General features: G+C 39.0%; 1 protein-coding gene across 6 annotated transcripts in view; it reads right to left on the bottom strand.

The window, feature by feature from the left end:
* Window positions 1-2,781: 2,781 nt before the first annotated feature.
* Window positions 2,782-17,827, bottom strand: part of PCGF5 (polycomb group ring finger 5) — a 100,047-nt gene continuing 85,001 nt past the window's right edge. For all 6 annotated transcript variants that reach the window (XM_081157953.1, XM_081157951.1, XM_081157955.1 and 3 more), the window contains one exon: window positions 2,782-11,568. In XM_081157953.1, coding sequence (XP_081014079.1) covers window positions 11,521-11,568 — 48 coding nt within the window. In that variant the 3' untranslated portion in view covers window positions 2,782-11,520. The remainder of the gene's footprint in view (window positions 11,569-17,827) is intronic.

The raw sequence follows: 17,827 nt of genomic DNA, 5'->3' as shown, positions 1-17,827 counted from the left end.
AGACTAAGATGTTACAATTCCCTCTCGTTCTCACACGGGATTTTTCCAGAGACTATATGACAGGGGATGAGATCATTGCTCTGCATGTGTACTTGTGTATCCTTGTGCTTTAAAATGTTCTGTTTTAACTTGCAATGATAAATATTGAAAGATATTTACCCATGTAAATGAAAGTTCCTTGGAGTTCTCCATACGTTCAAGAGCTGTGATGGGTTAAAAAGTTTGAGAACTGGTACTACCTCTGAGGTGAAAGATATCACTCTCATGAAGTACCAGCCAGCAGGGATTTGGGTACCATCCAGCCCAGCTGTCATTTTACAGATTAGGAAACCGAGGTCCGAGTTTCATGTGGTTTACGAAGAGGTCACACAAGGAGGGACAGCAGAACTAGTGCTGGGCCAACTTCCATATGTTCTAATTCTGTTAAAAGATAAATTGAGGCATATTAAAACTTTTGAGTTTGAGTAAAAATCAATTTAAATAGGGTAGTGTCATCCCGTCTGGCAGGTTAAAGGGAACTCTGAGGAACTGTGGAAAATGAATGACTTTTATAGGCAGAAGGAAGCAGAAACAAGGCAGTTAGACTTGCAAAAAAACGGGTTGGTTATTGCAAAGTGGGGGATGGCGGGGGCCTATCAGGGCGATGGCCTAACTCGTGCTGGTCAGGTGGCTCCTGATTGCCTGGGGTAAGATTCCATTTCTGGGCGGGCTGAGGCTGTAATTGAGTTGTCTCAGTTTGGGGATGTGGGACTTAGCATAAGCAACTCTGTTTGGGGCCTGTTGTGCTGCTGTTAACAATTCCCACTGATTGGCTTGAGACAAGGAGGTGAGGCCGGTCCTTTCTCCCAGGCGCTCCTAGGTTACCAGGTGATGCTGGACCAGGTGATGCTGGGCCCAGGTTACCAGGTGATGCTGGACCAGGTGATGCTGGGCCGCCCCTCTGCTTTCAGAGGCACGTTCTCACAAAGAAGGTGGACACCCTAGTGGCTTTGGAATCGGGCCCGAATGTTCACTGTGCTCACACAAATCTCCCCTTTGAAGTAACAGTTCTCTCAGGACATTTTAAACGGAAGAAATCCACATCAATCCTCGTGGCGCGGCAGTGGGCAATCAGCTCCTATTCATGCAGGCTGGCGACCGAGGCCCGTGCCCTGTGGAAGCAGCCCGGGGACAGGGACAGCATGGGAGGCCCGGCCTCGCCCTTCCGAGCTGTTAGCCGCCTTTCCGAGCCCTTCCTCTTGAGGGTACAGCCCCTGAGCGATTGCTGGGATGGGGTTTCTCAGTCTTTTCCAAGTAAAAGAGGCCAGCGAGTTAAGGCGGGAAGGAGAGAGCCTGGGCTGCAGGAGGCCGGTGCTCACCTCAGCTGGAGCTAGTGGGAGGAATCCAGCCCCCCGACGGCAGACACTCAGGCCTGCGCGCCCGGCCCTCGAGGTGGCCGGCTGTGTACTTGCAGGCATCGTCCTCAAGGTCCACTTCTGCCTCCCAACTTGCCCCACAAGGCACCAGGACTATCACAGGCTGATGGCGCCCCCTAAAGGTCAGTGTGGGTGACTGTGCTGTCCTGGCCACCCCTGGGCCACCTCCCCATCTTCAGGGAGCTACCTCTCAGGTCAGAGTCTCTGCCTGCCTGTTCTGTCCCTTCCCGTGTATATAGCTCACTCCCCCCCGCCCCCCCCCCCCGTGTGATCCAGAGGCATGCATACTCCTCTTTAACCCCTTCAGTATCTCAACTCTTAACCAGTTTTTGCAGGAAAAAGTATAGTTCCATTTCCTTCTTTTCATTTCGTTTGTGTTGCCCAAATTCAACTCTAATCACATCTGACAAGACTCCCAGGAGTATGAGTGAAATAATTCTGTAAAGGGAAACAAATTGCACCGGCTTTGAAGTCAAATAGAGTGCAGACGAGATAATCCCGCAGGGCCTGATCCGGGTGCCAGGCTCCCAGGCAGAGCGAACAACCCTCTGGGTCCATGGGACAGGAGGACTTCCTCAGCGGTGGGACTTAGGTGCTAAAACTGGGTCAGCTGGTCACCCTACTCTCAGGACTGGGTGGCGGTCCAGGGCTTTCATCCTTCTGGGGGCTTCTTCTTGATGCAATCAGAAGTCAAGGAGCTCAGAGAGGAGAGAAAGGGGAAAATAAACAACTCTTACAAGTTAGAGGCATCTGGGGACGCTCACAGTCCAGACATTTAGAAAGTTGGATACAGTACACTGAGTTAGATTAATGCTGGCCGAGTATTGATTCTGTTTTTGAATCTCTCATAATAAAATTCCCTACGTAATATAAAAGCAATCCAGAATTTTCCCAAAGGAACATTAATGATTTTCATTTATGTGTATTTTGCCTAATTTTTATTATTTTTTAAATATATCTTTATTGATTTCAGAGAGAGGAAGGGAGAGGGAGGGAGAGAGAGAGAGAGAGATAGAAACATCAATGATGAGAGAGTCATTGATCGAGCCCACAACCCGGGCATGTGCCCCGACTGGGAATCGAACCCTGATCGCCTGGATCCTAGGTCGACACTCAACCGCTGAGCCACGCCCGGCCGGGCAATTTTGTCTAATTTTTATAACTCTAAATAGCTTATGCATCTCATAAAAGCCAGAGAGTAATGGCTTCCTTTTTAAAAGTTGAGATATAATCGACATATGACATTAGTTTCCAGTGTACAACATAATGATTTAATTTTGTATAAATTGCAAAATGGTCACCACAGTAAGTCTAGTTAACATCCATCACCGCATGTAGTCACAATTTTTTTCTTTTTTTTGTGAAGAGAACTTTGAAGATTTACTCTCTCAGCAGCTTTCAAATATACAATACAGTATTATTAACTGCACTTGCCATGCTGCACATGACATCCCCAAGGACTTTAAATTTTATAACTGGAAATTTGTACCTTTGACCACCTTCACCCATTTCACACACGCACATGCACACCTGCTTCTCGCAACCCCCAATCTGTTCTCGGGATCTATGAGTTTGTTTGTTTTTTTAAATTTTTATTTCATACATGAGATGGAATTTGTCTTTCTCTTTCTGACTTATTTCACTTAGCATAATGCCCTCAAGGCCCATTCATGTTGTCATGAGATGGCAAGGTTTCCTTTTTATGGCTGAGTAGTATCCCAGTGTGTGAGGAGCACTTTCTTTATGTAATCATCCACTGAGGGACACTTAGGAAGCTTCCACGTCCTGGCTGTTGTAAATGAGGTTGCAAGAAACAAGGGGTGCATGTTTTTGAGTTGGTGCTTTCATTTCTTTGGATAATTACCCAGAAGTGGAATTGCTAGATCATATTCTAGGTCTATTTTTAATATTTTGAGGATCCCCCTATTGTTTTCCATAGTAGCTGCATAAATTTACATTCCCATCAGCAGTGCACAAGGGTCCCCCTTTCTCCATGTCCTTGCCGACACTTATTTCTGACCCTTTGGCTAACAAACATTCTAACAGGTGTAACGTCGCCTTCTGGTTTTGATTTGCATTTCCCTGATGATTAGTGACCTTGAACACATTTTCATGTACCTATTGGCCATCTGTATGTCTTCTTTAGAAAAAAACATTCTCTGCCCATTTTTAAATGGATTATTTGTTTTTCCATTGAGTTGTATGAGTTCTTTGTATTTTTTTGGAAATTAACACCTTATCAGATATATGATTTATAAAAATTTTCTCCCATTCAGTAGGTTGCCTTTTTATTTTGTTGATGGTTTCCCTTGCTGTGCAGGAAATTTTTAGTTTGATGTAGTTCCACTTGTTTATTTTTGGTTTTGTTGCCTTTGTTTTTGGTTTCAAATCCAAAAATTTATCACTAAGACTGATGTCAATTAGCTTATTGCGTATGTGTTCTTCTAGGAGTTCAATGCTTTCAGGTCTTACATTCAAGTCTTCAACCCATTTTGAGTTAATTTATGTGTATGGTGTGAGATAGTGGTTCAATGTCATTCTGTTGCACATGGTTGTCCAGTTTTCTCAAAACAATTTATTGAAGAAATCTCTTTCCCCATTGTATATTCTTGGCTTATAATTATATATTCTTAAATATACAATCCCTATTGTATTTTCTTTGTAATCAATTAATGGACCATATATGCATGGGTTTATTTTGTTCCATTGATCTATGATCTGTTTTTATGTCAATACCGTACTGTTTTGATTACTATTGCTTTGTAATATAGTTTGGACTTAGGACCTATGATACCTCCAGCTTTATTCTTCCTTAAGAGTGCTTTGGCTATTTGCAATCTTTTCATTCCTCCCTCCCGCTCTATGCAGTGTTATTGTTCCTGCTCCACCAGGGAGGGAACAAGACTTGGCCAGGCTAAGTGAATTGCCCAGTTATATAACAGAATGACCCTGAACTTGAATCCAGGTCTCTGTGGCACCACATGGCTGTTAAGAACTGAATAGTATCCTCCCAAATTCACATGTTGAAGCTGTAACCCCTAGTATCTTAGAATGTGACTTGTATTTGAGATACGGCCTTTAAAGAAAGGTCAAACGAGGTCACAATATGAGGGATGTCCTTACAAAAAGAGGAATGACACTGGACTTGCTAGAGACCGTGGTCAGCATTGCCCCTGCTTTCTGAAATCGGATTCTTTCACTAGTTTCATGGGTGCCAGTTACTATGCAAATGTGTTGTGTGAGGGTGGAGACATGCCACACGGTCACTGTCCCTCTCCAAGCTGATAATCTAATGGCAGGACTAGCAAACCTCAGTGCTGTGGCAGCGATAGAAGTGTGGAGTGTTACAGAGGAGGGAGAAAGTCTGGCCAGGCCTGCTTGGGTTAATGGGATCTGAACTAGGCTTTGTAGGAGTAGGACTTTGGTTGGTGGAAGCTGGTGGTGATCACTTGCTGCCCATTTCTCCATTCTGGGCATGATTCTCCATCTGATTGCTACGGTGGCATCCTGGCACCCAAATCCCATGGCAGGGGTTTGGGTGTCAAGCAGGGTAAGTGTGGTTTCTAGCAAAATCCTATCTGCAAATCTACCAGGCACATAAAAATCAGAGGCTGGCTCCCAGCTTCCGGCCTAGCTGGAGTACAAGACTCCTCTATGCTTCTCAAAACCAGTGGAGGGAGCAGAGCAGAGCAGGGCTGAGCCTGTGCTGACAAAACACTCCCCAAATGCAGGTGTGGCAGAGATCGATTAGCAGGTCACAAAACTGTCTTCTCCTCTCCTTGGGCCTAAGCCCTCCAGCTTCCCTGGGGCCTTCATCTCAGCTAGATGAAGCCAGCGAGTGAATTCTGGCCAATGACCTATTATAAAAGTAACGTGTGTCACATTTTTGAGCACTCTCCCTGCACGATCCTCCACACTCTTTCTCATTCCGCAACAGCCTTGCCGAGCGTAAAGCTTATCAATATGGAGAGTCAAATCCTAGTCAGAGGGTGCTCGTCACCACCTCCATGACATCACTAACGTGGGACAACGCTTCAGGCATCAAAGTAACAATGAGGCAGGGAGAGGAATCACGCAACCTCCTGGCTCGGAAGTCCTGCCTTAGCCCACCGGGAACTCCTGAGGCACGTGTCCAGGGAGGGGCTGATACAGCAAAGCTGTTATCTAACTGGCTGAAGAACGCAGCTTCCAATCCTCTGGGGCCTTTCTTTGACACCCAATTACATCCAAAATATTATTAATCTAACAAAGTAAGAAGCTGTTCTAAACTGTACATGTGTGTACACTCCAAGTATTATTTGAGGGGACGTCTGCCATCTTAAACAGCTCAAACTCTTCAGAAAACGTTTATGATCCCAAATACTCAACAAATTTCAATAAAATTTGCTACAGTCGTACCTAACGGATACTTTTAAATGGAGATTATAATCTACAACTACTAATATGAAGGATGACAGACAATAAATTATGCAATCGAAATTTTAATAACAAAGATACTATTTTTAACATGGTCAAGTATACTTGGCTAAGTCCAGATTTTAAAAAACAGAAGTTTCTAGCCCAACAGTACGACCATACAGCTTTGTACAGAACATTCCATAGATCAACAGAAAATACATTTGAGCACAAAAATAAAAAATATTTAAAGAGAATCTCTAAGCAGCATTTTATTTCTGCAAAACAGACATACATCTTGTACTGATTAAATATCTACAAGTACTTTTCCTTTACAAAAATACATATATTCTTAATAGACTAAGTCATTAACAATGACCTGGTAATCTTTCACTTCAATTTGAATGATTTATAAGCTAAATCTTACAACCACAAAAAGGTTTTTTATTTGTATTAAGATGTTACCACTTTTGACAAAAAAAAGCTTAAAATATTTTATATTTCAAAGGAAAATCAGCAACACAACTGTACACTATACTCTATGGTGGTTTTGTTTAGCGTGAGGGCTACTCTACCCAACACTGGTGCTCGCTGTTGTTGCCCGACGCGAGGACGCAGCAGGACACCGGGGCTCCCTCACGGGCGCTTGCCGTGGACCACAGCTTCCTAAGGACACTTGGGCCCCATCCCCATTCTAAAAAACACAGCAAAAGAAAACTGACCCCAAACAAGACAAGGCTGATCCCATCACATTTCCAATGTGCAGACCTCCTGCTCCAGTGGGCAGATGTGACGTCTGCGGGCAAACAGCCTGTCGACTGTCTCTGTGCTGCCCACAAACAGCTAATCCTCACTTGCACTAGACTCGTTTCTTATTCCATGAAGCTCTGGAAGGTGGAAGAAAACTAGACCCAGCATGTAACACATATCAGTTCCACTTGATTCTAGATTTAAAGGTAGTTAAAAGTAAAAAGCATTCCTGAACAATGTCTTGGTGTTGGATCCTAGGAAAAGGGGCATAACAGGTATACAGACACATTTTAATGAGCATTGAAAATTAAATTACTTTTCAGTTTAATTTCATAACTTTCTGAAAAGGAAGTGCTCAAGCATTTGACTTGTTTGAAAGCACAGTAAGAACAAGTAACACACTATGTGACAACTACTTTACACTAAGAAGACAATCCCTTTTAAATTACTGGGAAAGTGCCACTGCTGTAGAAAAACAAACAGTGAAAACCTTGTCATGTATATTTACGTACATTTTAATGAACTTTCAGTCTCCTGTTTTTCCATCAAAACACTACTGAACTATATCTATCAAGTAAAACCAGCATTGGTGGGTTATTTTGTGCTTTCAAAGGGTTTCAGAGTCTCTGGTATAGTTAATCGTTTTCAATCCTTCATGAGCCACATCTGGCAGACATGTTACGTTCCTTATTGTACAGATATATACCTTAAAATAATAATAGCATTTCACGGTTTTGTGGTTCTAATCAAGAAAATTAAAGTTATGGCAAACTCCTTCATTTCTGCAATTCTCCTACAACCAACATCTTATGTATCAAGCTCAGCCTGCTGGGAGAGTCCTCGTGACAAACCGCGGTCTGGAACAGAGTCTCCGCCTCTGTCCTGTCCAAGAGGCTCGCCTATGGCCTCCAGAGGCTCCATGACGCGAGTGTCACCTTTAAGGTGGCCTCGGCACGGCTCCCAGGAGAACGGTGTGAGGAGAGTGCTTAGTCGGATGTGTGTGTGCTCTAGATCTGAGACCCATTTTGCTAAAATTGGCTGTGTGGCTGAATTCTAGTAACAATAGAGTAACCACTGAGAAACAGGACAAGGAGTTGAAAGAGGCCTGTAGGAAAATTTTGCTTTTGTTACAGAACAAGCATTTATGTATGTGAGTCCAAAAGAATGTACTGTTTTCTAGACAAGCAAGCATGCCAGCACTTTTACCAAAGTCTGTCTTTAATAAAATCTCTCCTGTTACTAAGGACCCAGGAACCAAGTAAACGTGATTTTTGTTTCTATTGCCTCCATGGAAGAAAAGAGCTCTCAGGAAATTAGAATTTAAAATCTCCACTTCAACTTTCTTTCCCAAGTCTGTCTTTCTCCCACTTTCCCTCCAGAGGCGGCTATCTATTGTATTTATCTCTTTCTCACCTTTGAGGGTTACCTAAGACCTGTCAAATGGTGCTGGAAAAACAAGAAGCACATTTGAAAGAAAGTGTGCTCTGCTAACTGTAAGAAAAACCTGTATTTGATTAATTTCACCATGAAAATTCAATTTAAAGCCTTTCTTTGGTGATATTTTAGCAATCACTCAAGGTTATTGCCTCATATAAAATTAAATTGCAATCTAAAAATTTCCAACCTCCAAACTGTTAAAACTGTCTCTCCCACATGGTTATTGATTAGCAGTAAAATGTCTTTGGTGATACGCATTTTCTTATGAAACTCTTTAAAAAAAGTGATTACTCTAACTTACAAGTGCCTATTTAGATATGAAGTCATTCATGAGACAGGTACAGATAACTCAGATGTACGCAGTAAATCTAAAACAGATGTGCACAGCTGCAATGAGGCACTTTCTCTTAAATATTCCAGTAAAGCTAAACAGTTCATAGTATTAAATAACACACCTTTTTTCCTCTCAAACAATCATTTAAATTTAGGTTACATTTGAGTGTATAATATAGTTGAGCAAACTCATTACATTTATAAAATGTGGCATATTAGTATGGGACAGATTTTCAATGAATAAAGAAATAACATACTTTTCTAAAAGTAGTTAAAAGACATCACCGGAGGTAGCTGTACCCCAGACTGAATGAGCTAATATTACCTCATCAATGAGCCTTTGAGTTTATTTTTTTTGGTACTTCTTGAAAGTACTTTGTTAGTCTAGAGAAAAGGCCACGTTCTGGTTTTTCTATTAACTGATGTGATTACTTCAGTTAAAGTGGTGCCTATAAACCATGCGCCTTTACAGCCAAGGCCCCCTGGCTCTGTTACTAATACAACATCCAAGGCAGAAGAAAAGGTTACAGTCTTTCATGGACGTCAAGCTCTTTCAGTTTGCTGCTTAAGAAATAACAGATTAAAGAAAAACATAGTTTTACTTATTCTCCCATTTTGCAGATTCAGATGATTATTCCTATAAGTTATTTATATAAAGAGTTTGTTTTACTAGCACCCTAAGTTTTTAAAACCAACCACAAAAGTTGTCCGTCTTTTTTTTTTCTACCTGGTTTCTTGCAAACTCCACAACCTACCTTAGGGAATAATTAACTGGGATTTAGTGTATTACTAGGTATGAAAATAGCCCCACACTTAGAAAGTCACAGGTGAATGGATAGGAAGAGACTGGGTGAAGAAGTCCGTGGTTCTAGCAGTGACACCGTAAGACTCGGGACCGTCATACAATGTGCACCTTGCCCCGAATGGCAACTGATGTCCTTCTTTATGTAAGGTTTCCACATGTTTTGGCACATATTTCATTGCATTTCAGTAAAAATGTTAATACACTAAAACTATTCTAAATTCCATAATTGCTTCCTATATATTTCCTTGGAAAATAGTGAAATTACATATGATGAAGCAACAGGACAGATTTAAAGAGACTGTGTACATAAAACTCACTTAAGGTTGTAGGCTTTGGCTGGGGACCCAAAAACATCCACGTCTCATTTGTGGTTTTTAAAATGCACTCTCAGTGCGTTTTGCATTAAGTCAATTAAAATTAACTTCCATATGTAAAACATTTTAATATAATACATTTTAAAATTTCTTAGGGATGTCAGGGAATTAGAATTCAGGGCATAAAATTATTTCTGTAGCTAAAGAGTGAATTCAGTTTTTGGCTGAGTGCAATAGGAATGGTCTATTCCAACCCTTTAAAAAAGATTTTTAACCAAAAAAATCTGCTTTTTAAGTTCTGCTTGTGAGCCCTTCCCAGCACAAACACAACCTAACAAATGAAATTAAAGTACTGCCATAACCTTTTTCACAAAAGTCAGAACAAAAACAACAGAAAGCTTTAATGTGGACTTTTTGACATGAAACAAAGATATATGGAAAAAGATATTTCAGCATTTTATATTGTGAAATGCATCAGACTTAGCTGTATTTGTATGTGTTTCTTAGAGTTGTACAATGTTTTACTTCTAAGAAGCATTTTGAGACTCAGAAGGCATTAATTTGTGATACATTTTACTGGAAAATGTAGCACATCTACCATGTATACAGTATAAAAACTATGTGTGTAACACACAGATTGTGCTCATGTCAGGTTTCTAAAATAAATATTTCTCCTAACTTTCAAGGTTTTTTTCCTAAGTTTCAGAGGTTAACTTGTTTTGAAGCAATTAATAAAACAATTTCCAAAGACATTTTTGGAAAACAAATACACATTTTAAAACATTTAAAATGAAGTTCTTCATATAATTTAAGGTACAAGACTTTCTTTGATTTGCAGATTAATCTCAAAATGAATGGAAGACAACACAACTGCAAAATCAAGGACATTATCACAGCTCTGACCCTAATGAATTTATGTATAAAACAGTAATCCCATTTCCCCAATTGCTACAGGATCTAAAATGAATATCCTCAGACCATTAATTTTGGTTAGCATATTTATCTACTACAGTGCATTTATTCTATTTTTGCAAATGGTTTGGAAATGCGATAGGTAACTGACAGTTTTAATCTACAAATGCTTTGAAACTTTTGAAATCCATAAAATAGCTAATGTTACCTGCTCTAAAGATCCTAATATTTAAAATCATCATACCCCTCTGCATGCCACAGTGACACATACTTAAGGCCAACTTAAAAAGAGAAACAATGTACTCATTAAACGAGAGCAACAATATAGTGATACATCCATAAAATGGGCTACACGATGACAGTTCATGAAGCAGCACCCGCTTGTCATAAGGCATTACGAGAGAAGATTAACTTGACTCACACATTAATTCTGTTAGGAGTAAGTGTGATCAGCTGCCAACATTTCAAATGGTGGTTCAGTTCTCCCAGAATCACACACATTTTCAACTCTGGAGGCTAACATGCCCTCCTTGTGCAATTGGTAGACTACACTGACAGACGATTTAAAATGCCCAAAATTACAATGTGCTCTAATGTTAAGAATAATTGGAATTCTTCCCAAAAGATGAACTATTTTGCACACAGAAAGCTTACTGAGAACAGGACAGTGGCTCAAAAACCATCCTTGTAAGTATATTTCCCATACAAAATAATTTTGAGACCTAATAATTACTAGTTTCTTGTACAATACTCTATTTAAACAAGAATTAATAAAATATTAAGTATGTGAAAACTGTAACACCACAAAGACTGAGCTATATTACTAGTGTAATCAGACATTAGAACAGTCTTGGAACAGGCAAACAGTATCCCGAAGGCTGCATCAGGGCTGCACACCCAGCTGGCCTCAGTCATGACCTGTACACTGCGAGACAGCACGAGTAACTTACGCGGGTGGTTCAGTAGCAGAATGGCACTTGGTTTGCTCTTAACAGAAACAACATAAATGCAGGTGACAATTTAGAGACAGACAATGGCCTTATTTGCATGCTGAAAATCTGGTTGTGTCCCTCTAGTCCACACACCGTTCGCTGTGCAATCTGTCCATGAGTAAACAAATAGTGCAGGATTGATCTCAGTGGGATCTAGGCCCCTTGGTCTAACCGAAATCAATTCTTGGTCGATACTGCAATACCATGGGATATGACTACAAAATAAAAACAGACAATGAGTAAGACTTGTTATATAAAAACAATAGAGATTATATACAAAATATTTGAAGATAAAGGGGTTATAATTTCCGATATTTTCTGATACTAGTTATTAAGGTGACATTAAAACTATATATATTTTAAATGAAAATTATGGAGGTAACATTGGTTAATAACATTATATAAATTTCAGGTGTACAACATTATAATTTGCTATCTGTATACTCTATTGCTTGCTCACTACCCAAAGTCTAGTTTCCTTCTGTTACCATACATTTGACCCCCTTTCCCCAATTTGCCCTCCCCTACCTTACTTCCCCCTCCCCTACCTCACTTCCCCCCTCTGGTAACCACCGTCCTATTGTTTGTATCTATGAAAACTCTATTTTTTTAATTGCCATTATTTTTCTAGAATCAGTAATGTTTTCCATAATATACAATACAGGCCAAGTTCAAAGGCCGACAGACTCACACTGGTTGCATATGTGAACAGTGCTAAAGTAACACTTAGGGGGAGGCAGGGCCTGTGGGGGACTGAAAGCTATCATGTCCTCCTTACAGGGTTCAGTTGTTAACCTTGTGGGGCTCAACAAGACAAGTCCATAGGCTGATTCCAACAGAGCTGCTCTTCGTGAGAATCTCCTGAGTCACAAATTAAGAGACACCTCTTGCTATGAATCTATGAAAGGGGGGTCATTTTCATAAATGACTTTTTTTAGTCAGTTTGACACTTTTTTTTTTTCCTAAAAAAAAACCACCATTTTTTTCTTTAAAAAATGTTTCTTTAAAAAATGTTGAAAAGTAGCTGATTTTTTGCATGAAACATTTAGGTTACTGCCTCCTTTCAATGCTCAGTTGACCCTATTAAATACTTGGATTTGATTCCTATATAACTGAATGGTTCAGATTGTCCTTCATGTCACTCTGTGTAGAAAAAGTGTCCTACACCAACATATGGCACTACGAGGAAACAGCTTCTGGTAGATAAATGGTGTATGCCGCCCTGCTACTCTGGCATCTGTTCTTACCCTCTGTTAACACACGTACAGAAACCAAGTCATAAAGGATCTGGAGAACCAATGGTTTTCCTTTACTTCAAGCTGCAGATTCCCCCCTTTAAAATGCAATTTTGAGGAGCTATTCTTAGGAAACCAAGAAAGGGCTGAAAGGGCCATTGACTGTTTCCCCTTCAGCTCCGTGTGGTGAATGCAAAAATCCAGCACAGAGAACTGTTTTCCTTCATGCGAACGGAAGGGACAGACTGAGAGCCTATAATCCTGCAGAGACCGTCTCGATACTTAGCATAGCTGTTACATGCCGAGAAAACTCAGGGTTGGAATCCCTTTTACCATTCAGCCCAGGATGGGAGTGGGGGGCGGGAATGAGAATTCCTAGGTCTCGCTCCTCTGGCTGAGTAAGGTGATACCACTACCAGTTTTCTAGGAGCTGGAGAAAAGTCAGAGACAGTCTCTCAGGGTTTCCATGGTCTAAATCAATTTTGGTCTAAATTTTGTTTGCTTGTTTTTATTTTAAACTTTATTTTGTTCTCTCGGAATAAGAGTATCTGGGAGTGGGGCACAGCAATCTGCATTTTATAAAACTGCCTGGGCTTTCTGAAGCTCAGCCAGACTTGGAGAGGGCTACCTGAACCTCCAACTCTGACCTTACTGCTTCCCAGTCTACACAGCTTGCCCTTCACCACAATCCTCCTTCCACGTCTGCTTCCACTCCCGACTGCTGAATCTGCATACTCTGCAAAAACTAAGTCATCTGTCTTAGAATCCATTCATAACGCAGGGAAGAACCCATCACCGATTTTACTACCGTGAAGTGGAGAGGAAGTAAAATGGCTTGGTTTTAAGTGGCTGGGATTTTCTGTTTTTGGCTAAAAATAGTTTTGCTTTCCCCTCCAACTAACCATTTGTGTTTGCTCTATGACAACACATGGAGCTTAATAATTTTATTGAAATGTGTTACAATACTGGGAATTAAGATGAACTTTAAGTTCTATTTGTGTGTCGGTTTGCCTTCTTGTGCTAAGGAAACAGGCACATCACTCCTGTTCAGTGACTGCACTGAATGAACCCACATTTCCTAGTTACTAGTCCTGACTCATCAGGTACTAAATTAAAGAACAGATACTTCCAGAGTGTATGTTTCAAATGTGATAATTTTAGAAAATCCCAAAATGAACTTTGATGCACTTTTTTTCTTAAAAAACAAGTTCTTTTTCAAAAAAGGAAATTGGCTTTACTGTGGATTTGGAAAATACAGAAGAGCACCAAGAAAAATAAAACACTTAAATGCCACCATCCAAAGATAACCACCATAGTCAATTTAGTGTATATCCCCCTAGTCTTTCTATGTACTTGTTTTTCAAAACTGAAATATTACACATTGTTTGACAAATAATTCTGTCCATTTAAAAATTCCATAAACTAATTTCTACACTACTTAGTGTCATTTGTAAAGGCTGTGTATAACGCCTTTGCTGTACATTTCACTTTATTCTTTTTTCCTTTTATTGCTATTACAAATTAATGCTGACCCAATGACCTATGGTCTAGGCCCTGCTTTCCACCTTACCCACACCCCTGGGGTGGTTCCTAGAAGTGGAACTGCTGCTTCAAACAGCACATACATTTCAAAAGCCTTTTTGCTAAATGCATGTCACAGAGAGTGAACTCCAAGAAAGTTGTTCTGTTTTTACATTTCCAAAAGAAATATGAGGGCTCCTTCTCCCACAGCTCACCACTAAGGACTACTATCCTTTCTTCCCTTTTAGTTTGGGAATTTAATAAGCATAAAACAGTATTTTATTTCTTTTCTTGGCTTCTAAAGAAGTAAAGCATTTCTGTATGCTTACTGGCCAGTTTCCTTCTTTTGTGACTTGCCTAATCATAGCTTTTGCTCATTTTTCTATGGAAAGCTGAAGATTGTCTTATAGATTTGTATGAATTCTTTCTGTATTAAGGACAGTAAGCCTTTCTGTCATAATGCTAGTATTTCCTCAGTTGTGGTATATTTGTCATGTACTTTCAATATTAATAGTGAACTCAGTTTGTCTTTTTTTTCCTTTTATATGTATAGGGAGAAAGGCCACCCCACTCTGAGATGCATTATTCAACTATATTATCTTCTTTAAATATTTACTACTTTGTCATGAGAAACTCATAAAATGTGAAGTATGGGTTGAATCCTGTCCCCCATCATCAGCACCAACAGTCTCAGTACAATTCACTAAAAACAAGCCCTATTAGACCACACCCCACTCCCAACAACTATGTTCTGAGTTCACCCTGCCAACTGCCGGCTACTCTTTGTTCCAGCCCCAAACCACCAGACAAGACCACTGCTCCAGCTCTTTGCTCTGTGTTCCCTTGACTTGCAGTGCCCCACCCCACGTACACACATAGCTATTTCCCTAAGTGCTTTTTGATCAAATGTCATCACCTCAGAGATCTTCCCTTGGCAAGCTTATCTAAACTATTTATCTACTTTAATTTTTCTTCTAACACTATAAATTTTACTCATTTATTTTTTTATCTGTTACCATCGTTAGAGTGTAAGCTCCATGAAGGGAAAAATTTTTTTTTCCTCATTTCTACTTCTGTGTCCCAGGGCCTAAAAGAATGTCTAGTTAAGTGCTTAATAGATACTTGTTAAATGAATCTTCTTTTCCTCCACTAACCTGAAATACTCTCTATAGATTCATACACACTAGTTTGTCCCTAAGCTGTTCTTTTTACTCATATGTCTATGTTTAAGTTAGTGCTCTATTTCAATTACTTCAGCTTTACAATACATGTCAGTATGTGGCACTGCACATGTGCCCTGATTGCTCATTTACAAATGTGACTGACCAGAAGCACTGGTTTATATTTCCTAATGAACTTTAGAATGATGCACTTTGTCAAGTTAAAAAAGAAATTGCTAAAAGTGTGTTTAGAACCTCGTTAAATATCATAATTATGGGGAGAACTGACATCTCCGGGATATTTAGTATACTATTTAAATTTCCCGTGCGTGTAGTAGTATTTTCGTTATATATGAGAAGGCCTTTGTTCTTAGATATTATATGCTGAGGTATTCAGTGGTCTATTGTCATGATACTTACAATTTACTTTCAAATGGTTCCACAAAGAAATAGGTATATGTATAAAGATTAATAAGATAAGGAGAGAGGAAGAATGGAGGGGAAGACAGAGGGCAGAAAATGTAGCAAAATGTTAATTGGTATAAGTAAAGAATAGTCCTCTGTATTATTATTTCAACTTTTTTGTTGTTTTGAAATTTTTCAAAATAAACTATTTGGAAAAAGTAGGACTTAACAATGAATTTTGTCAAATGCCTTTTTGGCATCTACTGATGATTTTTATTTCTTGCATTACTGACAAAAGTAGTATTTGGTCTTGGCTTCATTACTCTTTTAGTATAATAATTTAGTATATATAGTATATTACTTATCTTTATATTAATATTCAAAATAAGATTTGAGCCCTGGCTGGGTAGCTCAGTTTGTTAGTGTGTTGTCCCCGTACACCAAGGTTGAGGGTTTGATGGCCAGTTAGGGCACATACAAGAATCAATCAATGATGCAGAAATAAGTGGAACAACAAATTGATGTTTCTCTCTCTCTCCTCTTACCTTCCTCCTCTCTCTAAATAAATTAATTGAAAAAAAAGATTTGATAGTTTTCTAATTGGGGGCCAGTTTTTGCTATCATGATTATGTCACTTTTGTAAAATGAATTAGGAAGAATTTGATCTTTTTCAATGATTTAAAACAATTTAGAATGGGAATGCTCTATTCCTTGCAAATCTGAAGTGGCTCCTTAATTAACATACATTTGTCCCAACACTAAAACTTCAACATCAGAGACAAGATTGCTAGTTAAGTTTGTTGTATAATTACAATTTTCCTTTCTAGGCTCCAAGGAAACAAGGATGAAAAATAATTTCTAGGATAAAAGAACAATGGGGGTTTCTTTGGGGGGAGGGGAGGCTATCATTATCTTTATGTTTAATTTCTCATATTTTCCTGCTCTCATTATGTTCCTCTTATACTTAAAAATGATAGAGGCCAAAGCAAAGTGTTATTAAAAACTCAACTTTCAAGAAGTTTATTTATAATATTTATAATAAAAAGTAAAACATTTTTCCCTTGCCCCCCAAATTTTGAACATAGTTTTAAGATGTGCAAATCCAAGGGTATGACCATGAAGTAAGTGTTATTTCATTTTTTTCTGTTCTTTAAAAAATTTTTTCAATTACAGTTTACATTCAATATTATTTTATATTCGTTTCAGGTGTATAGCATAGTGGTTAGACAGTCATATACTTTACAAAGTGTTCCCTTGATATTTCTAGTACACCTGGCACCATACATAGATATTACAATATTAGTGACTATATTCCCTACGCTGTACTTTATATCCCCCAGACTGTTCTGTAAATACCAATCTGTGCTTCTCAATCCCTTCACCTTTTTCACCCAGTCCCCCTAACCCCTTTCCCCTATCTCAGTCTGTTCTTTGTGTCTGCGTCTATTTTGTTTGTTGTTCTTTAGATTCCATCTGTAAGTGAAATCATATGGTACTTGTCTTTCTCTGACTGACTTATTTCACTGAGCATAATATCCTCTAGGTTCATCCATGCTGTTGCAAATGTTAAGATTTTGTTCTCTTTTTATGGCTGAGTAATAGTCCAAACAATGGGGATTTTAAAGAAATGCTTTAATTAATCCATGGACTAAGGTTGATTATAGATCATCTATGTATAGTATTTCTTACTATACCACCCTTAGTCCCTTCTGTTTTCCAAATTTATAAACTGTATTTTTATTAAAATTTCTTCAGATCCATGTTCAAGTTTTCTCAGTGCATTATTAAATTAGTTCACTATCATTTCTGTATTAAAAGAGGTAACCCAAGTAAAGCACTTAGGGCAGGGCCTAGTAAGCCAGCTCATAATTAGTTTTAGCTGTTGCCATTATTTTGCTTCACCTCATCTGGCATTTTATCTTTCACTGTGAGTGAATGATTAATTTTAAAAAGATACTTATACGAAGAAGTGTTAAGTATGCAGCAGGGATCCAATATGGGGCAGAGATTTCTCAAGGGCTAAAACTGGTAATTGTTAAAAATTCCTAACTCATAAATAATGGCCTTAACATTTATAGTTTCATTTTTAGTTTAGTAAAATTAAATAGGTATTTCAAGAAAACTAAAATAATGAAAAACTTTGGTGACATAAT

Source organism: Miniopterus schreibersii (genome assembly GCF_964146895.1).
Source record: "Miniopterus schreibersii genome assembly, chromosome: 14".
In the NCBI taxonomy this organism is placed as follows: Eukaryota; Metazoa; Chordata; class Mammalia; order Chiroptera; family Miniopteridae; genus Miniopterus; species Miniopterus schreibersii.
This window is presented reverse-complemented; position numbering and strand designations above follow the sequence as displayed.